At 37.5% G+C, this 16,115-nt stretch overlaps 1 protein-coding gene across 1 annotated transcript in view; it reads right to left on the bottom strand.

Moving 5' to 3' along the window:
• Positions 1-16,115, bottom strand: part of atp8b1 (ATPase phospholipid transporting 8B1) — a 42,134-nt gene that overhangs the window by 13,058 nt on the left and 12,961 nt on the right. The window contains exons 2-14 of the mRNA XM_084746694.1: positions 12,966-13,147; positions 12,515-12,612; positions 8,033-8,146; positions 7,730-7,828; positions 7,371-7,432; positions 6,516-6,588; positions 6,013-6,083; positions 5,309-5,391; positions 4,322-4,480; positions 3,075-3,163; positions 2,670-2,860; positions 2,468-2,552; positions 1,072-1,195 (exon numbers count right to left, since the gene is read on the bottom strand). Of these exons, the coding sequence (XP_084602820.1) occupies positions 1,072-1,195; positions 2,468-2,552; positions 2,670-2,860; positions 3,075-3,163; positions 4,322-4,480; positions 5,309-5,391; positions 6,013-6,083; positions 6,516-6,588; positions 7,371-7,432; positions 7,730-7,828; positions 8,033-8,146; positions 12,515-12,612; positions 12,966-13,128 (1,411 nt within the window). The 5' untranslated portion in view covers positions 13,129-13,147. The remainder of the gene's footprint in view (positions 1-1,071; positions 1,196-2,467; positions 2,553-2,669; positions 2,861-3,074; positions 3,164-4,321; positions 4,481-5,308; positions 5,392-6,012; positions 6,084-6,515; positions 6,589-7,370; positions 7,433-7,729; positions 7,829-8,032; positions 8,147-12,514; positions 12,613-12,965; positions 13,148-16,115) is intronic.

Below are 16,115 nucleotides of genomic sequence, written 5' to 3'. Positions count from 1 at the left end.
ACACACACACACACACACACACACACGCACACGAACTATGGCAAAGAAATATTTGGAGTACTTGGCATTAAGTTATGGAAGCGTTAGAAAAGAATATGTCCATGGTAAGTCATGATTGTGAGAAAAAAGTTATTGTTATACGATTTTTTTAAACCTCATAATTATGACTTTATCATAATTTAGACTTTTTATCATAAAATTGATTTTAAAAATCTCAATGTGGAATTTTAATCTCATAATTATGACTTTTTATCTCATAATTTGGAATATTTTTAATCTCACAATTATGATTTACAGTAGGGATGTTTTTTTGTTTCACTGGTGGAAATGGGCTTCCATATTAAACTGAATGCTGGACATCTGTGTGATTTCTGATGTAGGTCTATTGTGCCGTCATGGATCTTTATTGGATTATTTTTGTCTCCTGCTGAAGTTGGTCATGTTTTTTCATACATGCCCAGCAAACAGAGTGGTTCCCTGTTAGGTTCTACATTAGTATATTTTTTTCTTTCTTTGTAGAGTCCTTTGTATCTGTTACCCAGACTGTAATACAGTGAAGTCATCTACAAACTTTAAATCCGTCTTTGTGTTTGCTTTGCTCTTATCTAAATTCCATGTTCCTGCTGCAGTGAACCAGTTTCGCCAAAGGGATCATTAAAGGCTCATTTTTCATCTTACTGATAACACAATCCTGTCAACAGCTACAGGCAGAGATAATAAACAAACTCAATAGTTCCTGCAGATTCAGGTGTGCTGTAGATGTTTTTGGTGTCAGTAAGACAGTTGTCATTGCAATAAAAAGTCAGCAGGTGTCTCTCTTGCTTTCTTTTTCCCCTTCACCTCCACAGCTACCTCTTACTGGTTTCCTCCTTGTATCTTTCTTCTATCTTTCACCTCACAGGTTAGTTCACGAGCCTGAGACAGAATTCCCCTGAGCAACACCATAGACACTAAGGCACTGATACTGCTAGAGTCACAGGTTCACACAGATCCTTTATGATCTTTATGAACAAAACCACTAAAATATCAAACAGTAGTTCCAGGTTTTAGTGAAATAAAGCACATCAGTACCGTAGACGCGTCCGGCGATGGTGCACTTCTTGAACTGCATTATGTTCTGTGTCAGAGTTCCCGTCTTGTCCGAAAAGATGTACTCGATCTGACCGAGCTGCTCGTTCAGGGTGGTGGTCCGAGCCTGCACAACGGGAAGAAGTGATGTAATGAAAAGTGCAAAAACATGCACAGGGAGGAGATGTCAACTTTTTACTGCAACTGTGCTGTTAAGAGTGTAGTTTGACCAAATAATCTCAACTATGACAAATGTAGTTGACAATGCTCAGCTGTCATAACATAATCTTAGTACTCCACCAGTTGCAAAAATTACAAGCAGCTGAAGGCCATGAGATATAGTTGAAAGCTCTGGAAGCAGCCAGTAAGTGAACCTTAAGTGACTGTATTGACAAAAGAGGGAAAAAAGGTTTTATCCTCTTTTAGCTCTGAAGATATCATAAGAAATAAACTGTTTAATTATAAAATGCAATATTATGGTATTATTTTAACATATAAGAATATTATGGTATTATTAATATTAAAAATATTATTGTCTTGTATTGTTGTATTATAACATTAATTACCCAAGTTACTCTTTTGCATTTTTTGTAATGTAACTGATAAATGCCTTTTCTTCTGAATCAAACTTCTGACTTTTTAACTAGTACAGTTGCAAGAAAATACAACATAAAATTATCAAAGATCTGCAATAATATGTTATGTATGTGAAGCTTTTAGGCACTATACATTGTAATTGTAAAATTTCAACTTCCTATTTCTTGGTGTTGAAACTGTTTGAGGTTCCCCACCTCCCCCTGAGATACCAAGTCCTTTTGCGTTTCAAATTATCATGTCCTGACCTACAACATTTAAAAATTTATTTTAAAAAATCATCTTCAATGTACTGTGCAATAACCAGCTGAATCTATTCAGCATGTGTCTCTAAAGTCTTGAGCTTTTACTGTCAACAAAGAGGCTTGGGAGGTAATGGATTATATGTAATTAGGATTACATAGTCCGATTACAAAAATAAAACTATAAACATCCCAGATTGTACCTGCATCCATTTTTCAATCGTAAAGTACAGAATTTGCAATGTTTGATTTTGAAATCATCCACAAATATTCAGATTAGATTTTTTTTCATTAACTGCAAAAAAATGCCATGTAATTTGTATTCAGTAGCTGACTACATTTCAAAGTTATCTGCTCAATCCTGTCAACAAATGGTGGTACAGCACAACTATTAACCTATTTCTGTTTCAGGAAGATGAATCATTTCCTGATCTAACACCTGCTGTCTAGTTGTTCTTCAACCAAGAATTCTTGATGACTGAAACTTTGTACAGGATGTGATGTGTGTTTGGTAGAAAGCCAGGAAGCCAAAGAGAATTACAGTAAAAGCAGTAGCAATGTACCTTGGCTGGTGTGTCTTTCTCTGCATAATACATCTGCAGGTCCCAGTTGATGAACTTACTCTGGCCCAGACGAATCACCTCCACACTGAACACCAAGCAGACAAACAGAAGATCAATTTGACAATTCCCTCTGAGAGGAAGAGTTGCTTTTTGGCTACTGAGTGTGACAGAACCCAGAATATGTGCATTTGGTTTTACTGACCTGACATATAGTGAAATGGGCACCATGGTGTTGAGGACGATGATGTATCCCCAGAAGCTGAGGAAGCCTCTGTAGGAGGCGTCCTGGTTTTTGCCATCGTACAGGTACCAGGCCTTAGCGCCGATCTCCTCGTACCAGAAGGTGTGACCGATGGCCAGACCGGCCGCCACCAGGATCAACAGCACGAAGATCTATGGGGGGGCCGAAACACAGTTAGTCCAATAAAAGACCCACTGATGTTAACAACTTACATCATGAAACCAGTTATTTTAAAAAAGTTAATAAAAAGTTGGACAGAGAGGCCTCTGCATGACAGAACAGTAAGAAAAATTATCTGATATGTTCATAATGAGACAATGGAAGGAGATGCATTTAAAAGAAAAAATGCATGTGACTCAGACTTACTGTGTAAACCATGTAGTTCATCAACTCGTCAATTTTGGTCCTCTTGAACCTCGTTTTTCCACCGTTCCTCATGATTTTGGTGTCAGCTCCTACAGCAACATATATCAAAATGGTGAATGCCAGACATTGCTATCAGTAATTATGAAACACTCTTCAGTAATATATTTGATTTACTGGCATGATTTTTTTTTGGTACCAATGAGAAATTAAGGGATAGTCAGTGTATTACCCACAGTAGATGGTAGATAGATGGTAGATGCGAACAGGGGTCACCAGTAACCATTTTAGCCTCCAAAAAAACACTTTTTTTTCTATTAAATAAGCTAAATATTACTCTCCAAAGCAACCAAACTCCAGTCTTACAAAACCAGTAATTTTACCTCACAGAATACAGCAGTTTCTGGTCCAACGCTGCCTCGATTACTTAGTTTCTTTGTATTATTTTGTGACTTCTTGAATGTGAACTAACGCTCTGAAACACTGAAGTCACACAATAACACTAACTAACAGATTGAGACAGCGATAAACCAACAACAGTGTTCTGTAAGGTAAAGGAGACTGGTTGCATTGGAGAGAGCAATATTTGGCTTACAGAATAGCAGTTTCCTATTGGAAAAGGCTGCTTAACAGCGCGGCAAGCCAGTGAAAATATTTTTAAATATAGTGTACACTTACTGAACTGATATTAATTTTGCTGCTGACCCTGTCCACAGCAGTACATTGCTTAGTTTCCAACAGCTGCCTTCCTGCTGCTTCTCTAAACTGAGGAGGTGCTGACCGCCATCTTCTGTAGGTAACTATAGGTAAGTACCTCATACGGCCCCACTTCAAACAATCTGAACTATACCCTTTAAATAATTTATCAAATGTTAAGATTGTTTGCTTTATTTTCTGTTGATAAACAATTCATTAACTGTCTAATCATTTCAGCTCTGATGTGGATTTGTCTCTTGTCTTACATTAGGTGACATCATCTTATCCATATGCAAGAAAAAAAATGAGACCCTTTTTTCAGACCAACTTCAAATAACCTCTGAAAATGATTGGCTACACAAAGTCAACTTGTAACCATTTACTAAAAGTGATTACTTTGCTATAATCTAAACTAGAGCTGTATATCAGTGCAACAAATGTTATGTAATTTATCCACATCTTTGGTTCGTGTCATCAAGATTAATATTTTATTTTCTCAAATTTGGAGTGACGTCATCTCGGGTGAAGCTGTGACGTGGTCGAGGGTTTCCCACCTGCGAAGATGACCAGGCCATGACACTCCTCTGTGTTCCTGATCTTGCAGCCTCGGAGCAGCATGTTGTCCAGGTCCAGAGGGTAGCGCTCCCTCTCCCACAGCATCGTCCCTGTGAACTTGTCCAGACGGTTGTTTGGCTCCTCGCACTCGATCAGAGCTTCAGCAAAGACAAACAGACATGAGGGCTTTCATTCCAAACAAAAAGTAAAGACTGACATAGTTCTTAATAATTAGTTCTACTGTATCTACTGACTATTTTCAAATGAATTTTCTAATGTCTGTTGTCATTTTGTGTTGTTATCATCCTAAAAAAAAAAAAGAACATAATCCTAAATTGAAGTGATCAATCAGACTAAATGAATTCAGTCTTTGCCTCCTTTTGTGTGCAGCGAGTGGACAAGTTTTCAGGATTGTTTTATTTGTTTAATTGCACAGCAGAAAGGAAAGAAACAGGATAAATTTAGAAGTTAACTGAAGTACTGCTATCTCAAATACATCAAAGTAAAACAAATTCATTAATTTGAAAGTTAAACATTTCAACACAAGTATCAAGAAGGTTACAAGCACACCAATATTTACGAGAATCTCTTGCATAATATCATTCACACATTGCATAATGCAAACCCAAACACTTGATTTTAATTCTTATCTGTGGCTACAGCCATTATCAGAGTGATTGAGTAATTATTTATTTATTCTCTGGCACTGAACATGTACTGTGATTACATCTTCATGTTGGTATAGATTTAAAAAATGTAGATACATCTCAAGAAGTTTTTCAATTAATTTTGAATATTATTATTCCCCCCAAAACTACAAATATTAAAATTATATTAGCAGTACTAATGTTATATCAGGAATATTTCTATTTTATTGTTCCATTTTAAAAATGACAACTAAGGTTTTATTCTCAGGTGAGTGAGTGATTAAAAGTGATTCAGGTTCATGCAAATAAACTTGGCTTGTAGCTGTGAACCACACTCACCATCAAACTCAGCCAGCTGACGTTCCTCCTGCAGCCTCTCATCAGTCACTCGTAGACCCATCTTAAACTTCAGGTTGGTTTCTCTGCACAGGGAAAACAAAACATACACAGAGTGAAAACCAATCATAGAGGAAAGTGGAATCACTGTTAATCCAAAATGCATGAAGTTGAATCTGTTTAAGATGGAAAAGATTTTTTAAAATTAAGATTTCTCTGATAACTTGGCCACCCTGGATACATAAAGTTTATTTATGAAAAAAAAAAAAATTATTATGAATTTCCTGATGCAAGTTTTATTCCACAAAACTCTGAAAAACAAAGAAAGGTGACAATGATGGGTGTTTCACTTGAGCAGCCATTTGCTGCAAAATAGTTCCATTAGAGACGCCAGCACAGACCTGTATGTTTGATTTAAAGGCGTTTCTCACTTAATGGCAGAATGTGTGGTCACAGACTTTGCTCTTATCAGTTATTAATTTGTTGACTGAACTCTTGAGAAAACGACAGATCAAACAAAAACTTATTGGAGCAAAGAACATTGATCCAGCAGTCACAATACAAAATATAGTTCATTACTCAACTTGAATACAGCAACCAGTATAGATATTACAGTTAGTATGACACTAAATTATGATAAAGATCAAGTTTTTTTATTATTATTATTTTGGTGGCAGAAAGTTGATGTAAATGGTGAAAAGTCTTACCCGTCGAGCTCAGCTGTTTCCACATAGCATAAACTGTTTGGGTTGGAGCTGGATAACAGCAGGATGTCAGCCTGAAGACAATAAAAAAAAATATATATACACATTAAAAATGTGAAATCCATCAAGGACTCTGAAGGATTTCACTCTTAAATCTGGTCACAGATCTAATTCTGGTGTATTTCTGTCTTGCTTTAAGTATGTTGGTGTTGCCCAGCTTCTGAATAACTGGATCATTCATGGTGAGAATTTATTTGTTGATATTTATGACATCACTAATTAACATTTTGACTCATGAAAAGTGGGTTGTAGATAGAATTAATTAGTATTGGAAATTTACATTATTGATATGTTGACTTGGAATTCTAACACATCAAAATTGAGCACCATTCGGTCAGCTTGAAATGGCATTTTTAAACATTTCAATCTGTGTACATGCGTTTATCAGTCAGTCAGTCAGCCAAGTCACCATCACAGAGTCTAACAAACAGGCTAAATCGACCCACCGGAATGAAGTCATTCTTCTTCAGACGAACCACATCTCCAACCTGCATGTCCCTCCACTTTGTCTCTTGAAACCTGAAGCAGAGAGGACCGATCAGAGTTTTAATACATATACAGCTCTGGAAAAAAATGAGAGACCACTGCAAAATGATCAGTTTCTCTGGTTTTACTATTTATAGGTATGTGTTTGAGTGAAATGAACATTTTTGTTTTAATCTATAAACTGCTGAGAACATTTCTCTCAAATTTGAAATTAAAATATTGCCATTTAGTGCATTTATTGGCAGAAAATGACAACTGGTCAAAATAACAAAAAAGATGCAGTGTTTTCAGACCTTGAATAATCCAAAGAAAACACATTCATATTCATTTTTAAACAACACAACACTAATATTTTAACTTAGGAGGGGTTTAGAAATCAATATTGGTGGGATAATCTCAATCTTTAATCACAGCAATGGTTTGAGGAGGCTTGTGTTGGAATCCAACAAACACTGGAATGGACTGGCTGCCACACATGTAGAGATTCTGATTTAAAGAAACATTTGTGAGAGTGGTCTCTGATTTTTTCCAGAGCTGTATGTTGTCATTGCTTTTTCATAATGGAAAAGGACAAGGACAAAAAACCTGGGGAGCACTCACTTACTGGCACACATTTTACAGAAACAAACCTTTGAGCCACAGTTCAAAATGCTGTATAAAATGTTAAAAATATATCTTGGTTTATCTTAAAATGCTGCCAACCAAGGACTTGATCTACTGCATTTCTAAAAACAAAAAAACAAAAAATGGTGCCACTCTTTAAAAATGGTGGATATCTTGTTTAATGAATTAAAGCTAATGAACTTTGTTCTGACCTGCCGTCCAGCAGCACTTCACATTTCCTGTTGTTGATCTCCTTGTCCATCCTGTGCCGTGCCTGGAAGAAAGACAATTAGGTCAGAGAAAACCAGATCATATAATACATGATCAAATGATAATGTGATTTTATTTATTAATCAATCCTTCAAATAAATGTATTAATCTTTGTTTTAAATGTCTGCCTTCTTTTCATCAACCAAAATGATTTAAGGACCTTTTTTGATTTCAGAACCTGTTCTTAAAAAAAAAAAAAAAAAAAAGACTGAGAGAAAAGGAAGAATTTTTTTTTATTTTGCGCACCAGACGTGCTGTGTTTGGTGGAATCAAGCAGTGTGTGTGGGTGCATGTGTCTTACCAGGTCGTCCACCAGGTCTTTAATGGCAGTGATTCCCAGTACCACGACCAGAGGGATCAGTGTGGTGTACCAGGGCAGGGTGGAAATATCTGGAATAATCTAACAAACAAACAAACATTTGATGGTGCTTGCTGGTCATTACATACATATACAAGGAATCTGACTCCATTATTTTCTCTGCTTTCAATGTGCTCACACAGGAACAGACATAATGGGTAAGAACAAGGCAACAAAGCTGAACAAATAAAGGTAAAGAATATTATGTGAAAGGAATGAAAAGGCAAGCAGGTTTTTAAGAGGTACCTGTAGGATGAGAAGGGCCAGGAAATAGAGGTTGGCAGCTCTTTTAAATTGCTCGTACAGGTTCAGGGGGATGAAGGTGAGGACGTTGTACTTGTACGTCTTGATGGCGTTTCCCTGCAGGCAGACAGAGCAGACAATGGTGGACACACAAAGTCAGTATTTTGTCCTGCTCCAACTTCAGAGCATTCCACTGGTCATTAGGACTCAACCTGTGGAAACGGTCATGCATCACCCCCAGCTCTGGAGGAGTTTCTGAAAAAATGACCCTGTTGATGTCATAGTGATGTCATCCATGTTATTTTAGCATCAGCAACAAATTTGCACAACTCAGCACGTTATAACTGGTAATGCAGGCACAAATCAACATGGCATGGTTTGACAGTGGTAAAGCCCCACAAACAAAAAGCAGAGCATCTCAGAATGAAATAAAGTTGAAATGATTCTGAACTTCAGGAGACAATCTGGCCTGAGAGGCAGCAGCTTGTCCTGAATCTGCAGCTATCAGTTCAGTCATCATGGTGTCACTGCTTGCCAGGCAGTGCTGCATTTCACCAAAGGATAACCATCTGAACTCTGTCCATTACAGCCTGGTTTCCACTCAGTGGAGAGTCCTTTCCCTGCCACTGAGTCCTTGAGCAAGACACTGAAGCCCTACCAAGTCCAGGTCTGTTCTGAGAGTTTGATTTCACTGAATAACCTTAACTGTCTGGAAGCCATTCCACCTTCCACTTGATCCTAACGGTGGATGGGGTTGAGGTCAAGGCTCCATGCAGGCCAGTCAAGTTATTCCACACCAAACTGGGAAAATCATTTATGAATCTGGCTTTGTGCATGAAGGCACTGTCATGGTGAAACATAAAAGGGTCAAACACAAACTGTAGCCATAACATGGGAGGCACACTACTGTCCAAAATTTCATTTGATGATATAAAATTAATATTTCCCTTCTTTTGAATTAAGAGAGTTCCTCCAAAACAAGAAAAACAGCCCCAAAACAAAGGTCTGATTAGTCACAACATTACAACCACTTACAAGTTGAGTGAATGACACTGATCATCTGTTACAATGGCACCTGTCAAGAGGTGTGATATATTAGGCAGCAAGTGAACAGTCAGTTCTTCAAGTTTATGTGTGGAAAGCAAGAAAAGAAGGGGCAGCGTACAGATCTGAGTGAACTGGACAAAGGCCAGAATGTAATGGCTAGACGTCTGGGTCAGAGAGTCTCCAAAATGACACATCTTGTGGGGTTTTCCCAGTATGCATTGGTTAGTACCTTCCAAAAGTGGTCCATGGAAGGACAACTGATGAACAGACAACAGGTTAACGAGTGTCCAAGGCTCACTGATGCTCATAGGGAGTGAAGGCTAAACCCATCAGGTGTGATCCCACAGAAGGTGCTCATACTGACCACTGTCTATCATCAAAAGCACCTACATTGAGTATCAGCAGTAGACCATCAAGCAGTTGAAGAAGGTGGCCTGTTGTTGACTTGGCCTCCAAACTCCCCACATCTCAATCTGATCAAGCATTTGTGCGATGTGCTGGAACAATGAATCTGATCCAACTTATAGGACACAAGCAATCATCTACTAACATCTTGGTGCCAGATACCACAGGACACCTTCAGAGATCTTGTTGAGGCGGTTTTATTGTTTAGGCTGATTGTATATGTGGAGAGGAGTTAGGGTTCAAGTATCGCTTTACTGAATTGTTGTCTATAACCAAAGGACTGATGAGAATAAATGGTTTCAAACCTAGCAGTCAGTGTCCTGGTTTACTGTGCAGGTAGTGGCCCAGTTTGTGGGGGTGTCAGTAATGTGACAGAGCTGCATTTCATTAGAGATAACTATCTGAATGTTGTCCCGCAGACGAATCAGGCTATAATCATTCAAACAGGGTTGATGAAAGCATTCATAAACTTATCCAACTTCTCTCCACCAGCTTTCTGTCAGTTCTAGGACTCCAAAGTACAGACAATCACTGTTTAAGTTTTTTCTAACATGTTATGGCTTCAGTCTCACTGAGTCTCACTGTGTCTAATGTGTCTAATCAGTCACCTACAGGTTGGCTCAGCTGGATGATCAGGTTTCAGCCTTTGTGGAGACAAAAGCCGATGACACAAAAGCACTTCTCTGTTCACTGGCTGCTAAAAAAAACAAAGTCACATCAGCGTGTCTTCACATTTGACCAATCAGCTACAGCTTTAATTGTCTAGAACTTTAAATCATGTTTTTATTTTACTAACAAATGAGCTGAATGATAAAACCAACACGGACAAATTCAGAAAAGCCATGTTGTAACATGGGTATGAAAGCTTTCCTCTAATCATGTACAACAACAAGCTGTCATTTGCTCACATGCTTCCACGTCATCTACATCTACATCAGAAACAGACAGGTGATATCAGGACTAAGTCACAAGAGACGAGGAGAGTTATCAAACAAAGCAGGCATCCTTGTTGGTGTTGTTCACCTTCAACCATTAACCTGGGATAATGTTTTATACTTACCTTTTTGGGGAATTATATCAAATATTGTAGGCAACTAAACCTGGCTAAAATCCCTCACAGACATGTACAGGGAGAGGTCAGTTAGTTCTTACTAATGCCATCTAATGTGATTTTTGTCAGTTTAAGATAAATACAGTATTTCTGTTTATTTCTGTTAACCTCTCCTTATATAACCAACACCATACTTATGTCATGTTGTTGACTTTATGACTTATCTATTTGTGCTACATGCTAGCATATATCACTGTCCTGTAATTGACACTTATGGTTTATGCCGTTTAGCAAATGGTACATAGACCCTTAAATGTACATCTATTGTCCCTAAAAACTCAGCTCAAGGTCCGCTTAGTAGCGTTCTTCCAGTTAGGAGTTAGGATTGAAGATATAAAACCACAGTGTCAAGGTTAAGGTACAGTGTATTGTCAACAATTCCCTGTTTTTGTTTGTTGGGTTCATACATAACCAACAATGACAAATGACCTCAGGTGCAGGTGGATTTTTCTCCATTTTAGATCAATCTAACAAGACAAAAGACAACATTGTAGAGTTTTGTTGTCCTATCCAAACCTTAAAAGGGACAGATCATCCCAAAATCAAAAATACACATTTTCCCTCTGCCCTGCCATTTATCCATCTAGATATGTTTTTGTTTGATACATACAAGATAATTGACAGAACCTATTGTGAGAAGTTTCATGTAGGATCTTCTTTCTTTCTAAAAAAGTAGTTCCAGTAGATTCTAGTGCAGAAATTAAGTAGTTCCTGCATTAAACTTCACTTGAGCAACCGGGTCATAATTTTTGGAAAGAGACACTGGTTCTGAATTTTTCAAATTTATTTTTTTGGTTCTTTAAGCACCACAGGCCATTTAGTGCTATCAAATCAGAAAGAAGGCAGACATCTTTATGGCCGACATCTCCAAAACACTGTAAATCATACCAAAACAATCTTAATGGATAAACTGCATTACAGACCAGTTGAACTGAACTGTCCCTTTATTGTTGCCACAGAATCCCACAAAATCAGAATTTGGGTCAGGTTCTGACCAGGTTTGGTTAATTTCCCTCTCACCAGGCCATTGGTTTTGATTTGTTTCTGTGAAAATCTTGAAACTCTGAAGATAGAAACTCAAACTCAATCACAGTGAATGACAGGAAACCTTCTGTTTTTCAATTAAAGCTGCATTTTTATCAAAGCAGTATTATCTTCAAGCGCTAATGTAGCCAGCTGTTTCTCAAACTCCTTGTTGGGACATCCAAGAGCTTGTTGGAAATCCTGGCACCCAGTGTTGAGGATTAGACGGTCAAACAGAGACTTAGTGGGCCTGTTTACTTTGTGGCTGTCTTGCAGGTTTGAAGTTGTTTCAGTAAGACTTGTCAGTGTGTTGCTCCTCTCCAGTCTTACACTATTTATTATTATTATCATCATCATCATCATCAGACTTCAGAGCTGGCTCAAACAAAACGTTAGTACTCACAATCACGAGGTAAAATGGACAAAAACTACCAGGAAATATTGACATTTGAATTCTCTGCAGATTGAAACCAATGACAGCCGTAAAGGTAGAAAAACAATCGAATGACTGTTTAATGACTCAAAAATCATCAGTCAATCTTCAACTTTTAACAGCACAGACCTAAGATTCATTAGTTAGCTAGGTAACAATAGCATGGTACGTTTATTATGACACACCAGCTTTTCAATATTCATATCAAATTCCTTCTAATGTAATGTCCTGCCTGTCTACCCTGTTACTCTCAGAAATCTGTCACAATGCAGAGGCTCGATACTCTGGAAATACCATTTCATCTGGCTTTTAAAACACACAAGACATCCTGCTCTTTGTCCAGGGTGTGTCAGCTACACTCTATATGCTGAGGCTTAGTTTCTACCAGGACCAACAATGAAGGAGGATACAGGCGCCTTCTCGCAAGGTCACTGAACAGCATGTTCATGTAAACAGTTAAACTTACAGAGTATCTGCTCTTCTTGATGCACAGGAAGACTTTTTTCTGAAACTCTGGCAGGTGGTGGTAAGGTCGGTCGTTGGCTTTCACCCTCCATGGCAACTCTGAAAAAGAAGAACGTTTTTCATTAAAACTGGTTCCCTGACATAAATGTAATATGTAAACTACAGAATATATAATAATGGATTCAATGCTGCTAAACCAGCAGTTCCTGTCTACGTCTACTATTTGTACTAAGCTAGACTTAACACCTTCTGGAGCCATCTCTCTACTGGGTGCACAAAAATCCATCTTTAATAAAAATAAATAAATAAATAAATAAATAATTATTAATAATAATAATAATAATAATAATAATAATAATAATAATAATAATAATAATAATAATAATAATAATAATAATAATTCATTTAAAATGAATGTAAAGAAAGTCATTAATATTTCCTCAATGACTCACCACTGGGTTTAGCCTCCACAGGAGGCTGTGGGGCTCCCGGTGGCTCTTCTTGTTCCCCCTCAGAGCTTACGTCCAATTCGTCATCCGTCTCATCGTCACTGTATGGCATGACCTCATCATCAGGCCCCAGGGAACCCTGGGAGTCTACACGCCGCCGACTCATCTTAGCACCTCAGGTGTCTCTGAGAAAGAAAAAGCATTTCAGTCGATGAATAAATGTAACATAAAACAATTGATATTTGGTCCAGACTGTAATATCTCAACTTTTTTTTTTTTGACTGGCACAAAATATGAAACAGACTAACGATTATCAGAGAATCTATCCAGGGCTGCAACTATCAGTTCTTTTAGTGACTGAGTATCAATTATTCTGGCAATGATCGAGTAATCAGATATTTTGCTTGCTTTATTGCTTCATTTAAGAGAAATGATAATATAAAAAAGAGAAAAAGAGTAAGACAGTCAGCTTCACTGTAATAACGAAAATGTTGAGAAAACTTAAGTGTTTAAATAATTCTACCTACTACTAATATTTTGCTGAGACAATCTACTTTTCTTCCTCAGATAAACTTTAATATTTGAGTGTTAGAGACCACCCTCCAAAAAAAATTACTATTTCAAAAGTGATTGGGTAAACTCATTTAAGTGAAAGTAAATGATGGTTAATATTTTAATATATTCAATTAAACCATTTGAGGTACCCACTTAATGACAAGTAAGGTTCACAGTGAACTGTGAACTAAAGACTAAACTAAACTTAAGACTATATGTTGGCAAAACCTTTTTAAGTTTATTTCAAAATTTAAGAGTTTGAGTTAGAGTGTTTTTGCCTCAGTATGGTGGCTGCAACAACAGTGGCATCATGTCCAGTATGTTCAGAAATGACACACTATGCCTTTGTAAAACACAAAGTACCCTGAAAGATCAGACAGCTAAGAAGAACAGAGGCAGAAAATGATACAGATCAATCAGGACATACGTTTTTGTTTTTTTTTCTATTTCTTTAATTTATGATTTATTTAAGTCAAAGTTAATCTGCATGTCTGACTACAGTTGATGGATCAGTTCATGTCATAAAAGTTGAACATCAACACTGATCTAATGTGTTATTCCATTCAGTGAGCAGACACAAAGAAAAGGTGCAGTTCAGGTTTTACTGTCAGATTTGACAGGCGGGTTTCTGCCAAACCTCCTGATGTAATTTAATACGCATGTGATGACGTTACAATGTGTGTTTTTGTGTTATGTAGTAGCTGAATATGCACATGTGAGTCTCAGGAATGTGACCACACCCTCCTGGTAATTGTCACCTTTCAGTCAGGACTCATTCCAGTTCAGTATATTTACATGATCTATTCAGCTGATTTACTGTCTATTTTTAGCAGTAACCTGGTCAAGGAACCTGGTGATGCTGATTATCAAGATTTTTTACAATGAGCCTATCACTCAAAACACAATCTGCCACAAATGCAGATTCTGGCCTTTTATAAGTTCATTGGAAGGAAAAGTCCAGCCCTGTGACACATACACAACAACAAATCTAGAAACCACTGTTGGTTTATGTCCAAAAACCATTAAACACATCAATGAGCTAAACTGTTGTACTGGCTGACATGTTCCTTCATTACCATGAAAGCATGCACGCAGACACACAGACACACACAGAGTAATCCCACATACAACATCCTGCTGCCAGAAACAGGGCACTGGAATGTGTATTAATCTGCCATTTAAAATAGTCCCTAACAAAGAAACTTTGCATTTTCTCTTGTTTGAGTAATGTTTGATAAAACCTACAGCACCCAGCTGTTTAATGAAATTGCTGAGACTTTCTTCAAAATTAAATTACACTGTATATTTGTTGTTTTTAAAGATTTACACCTGCAGTAGGAACCAATGGGTTTGAGGCTGGGTGCAACAGACAGGGCAGGGAAGCAGGATAAAACTCTGTGAGATACAAAGCAGGAATCTTATATGTATTTTACTTATTATCAGACCAAAAAAGCTGTGAGTGCAGAATACAAAGTTTCATTTAGCGGTATGATAAAAACAGACTTCAAGCCAAGGTTTGTGCCAAAAAAAACTAACTGCCAATAAATCACCATCATTTTTCAACTGACCAAGACAAATCGACCCAGAGAGGACCACTCTCACCTAATTTCTATCAGATATTCTGTGTATCAAAAACCAAAAGTGGTAGAAAGAGTAAATTAAGGTGTTATATGTCCCATTAAAATTACAAATGGCTGACAGACTGTAGGATGGCCCAGCTAGAGACAGACATTGCAAATTAGCTTAGGCTATAAATGTTAGTATGTGGCAATGATTTATGCTACACACTTGTCCCTTTACAAATAAACTTTAAATAAATAAATGATCAATTTTGACCCCGTCTCTGTCCAGAAAGACAATGTCTTTTTGGAAATCCCAGCAACATCCTACTAACAAGTTCCTGGTTAGTAGGTGCCAAGTTTGGGTTGGCACTTCCCATCAGCTTAATGTTTAATGATGTGGACAAATCCATTAGTGCTGCTGATAAGGTTCATTAGTTCGGTTTCCAGGAACAAGCGTACCTAAAAAGCGCTCAGTGGGGGCTAGACAGGGACAATGATAGGATTCGAACTAGTGATCAGTTAAATGGAAAGAAGGGATGGTTTATAGTCCAGATAGGGCTGGACAGCATGGCTTATAAATAATATCTCAATATTTTTGGACTATTGCATGATATACAATACATATCTTGATATATACATTTCCTATAAAATAACTCTAATAGTGCAAACTTATGATGATCTTATAGAGTATGATGTCCACCAAGTGGGTAAAGAACAGATCAGAAAAGCTACAACTGTCTGGTAAGATCAGAAAATTACATCACTTTGCTATAATGCAGCTTTTAAAACGAGGAAAAGAGAACACAAGAAACAAGATGGGTGGCAAAACACAAGCTATTTCATCACAAATCAGGAACCAGCCTTGTCTGTTCCAACTGAGCTCTGCAGTCACAGTCTCCTAAAGTTCAAATCAAATGTGAGCAGACCAACAAATGAAGCCAGGCCAGAGGACACTCCTGTAACAAGCTCCTCATTCAAAGAAACTGCAGTTTGAATGAATAACTTCTGGCTGGTCACACAAGTCTGCACATGAAAA

Source organism: Lutjanus erythropterus, chromosome 20 (assembly GCF_056507025.1).
Source record: "Lutjanus erythropterus isolate fLutEry1 chromosome 20, fLutEry1.hap2, whole genome shotgun sequence".
Lineage (NCBI taxonomy): Eukaryota > Metazoa > Chordata > Actinopteri > Lutjaniformes > Lutjanidae > Lutjanus > Lutjanus erythropterus.
The sequence above is the reverse complement of the archived record's forward strand: the minus strand, read 5'-3'. Positions and strand labels throughout refer to the sequence as shown.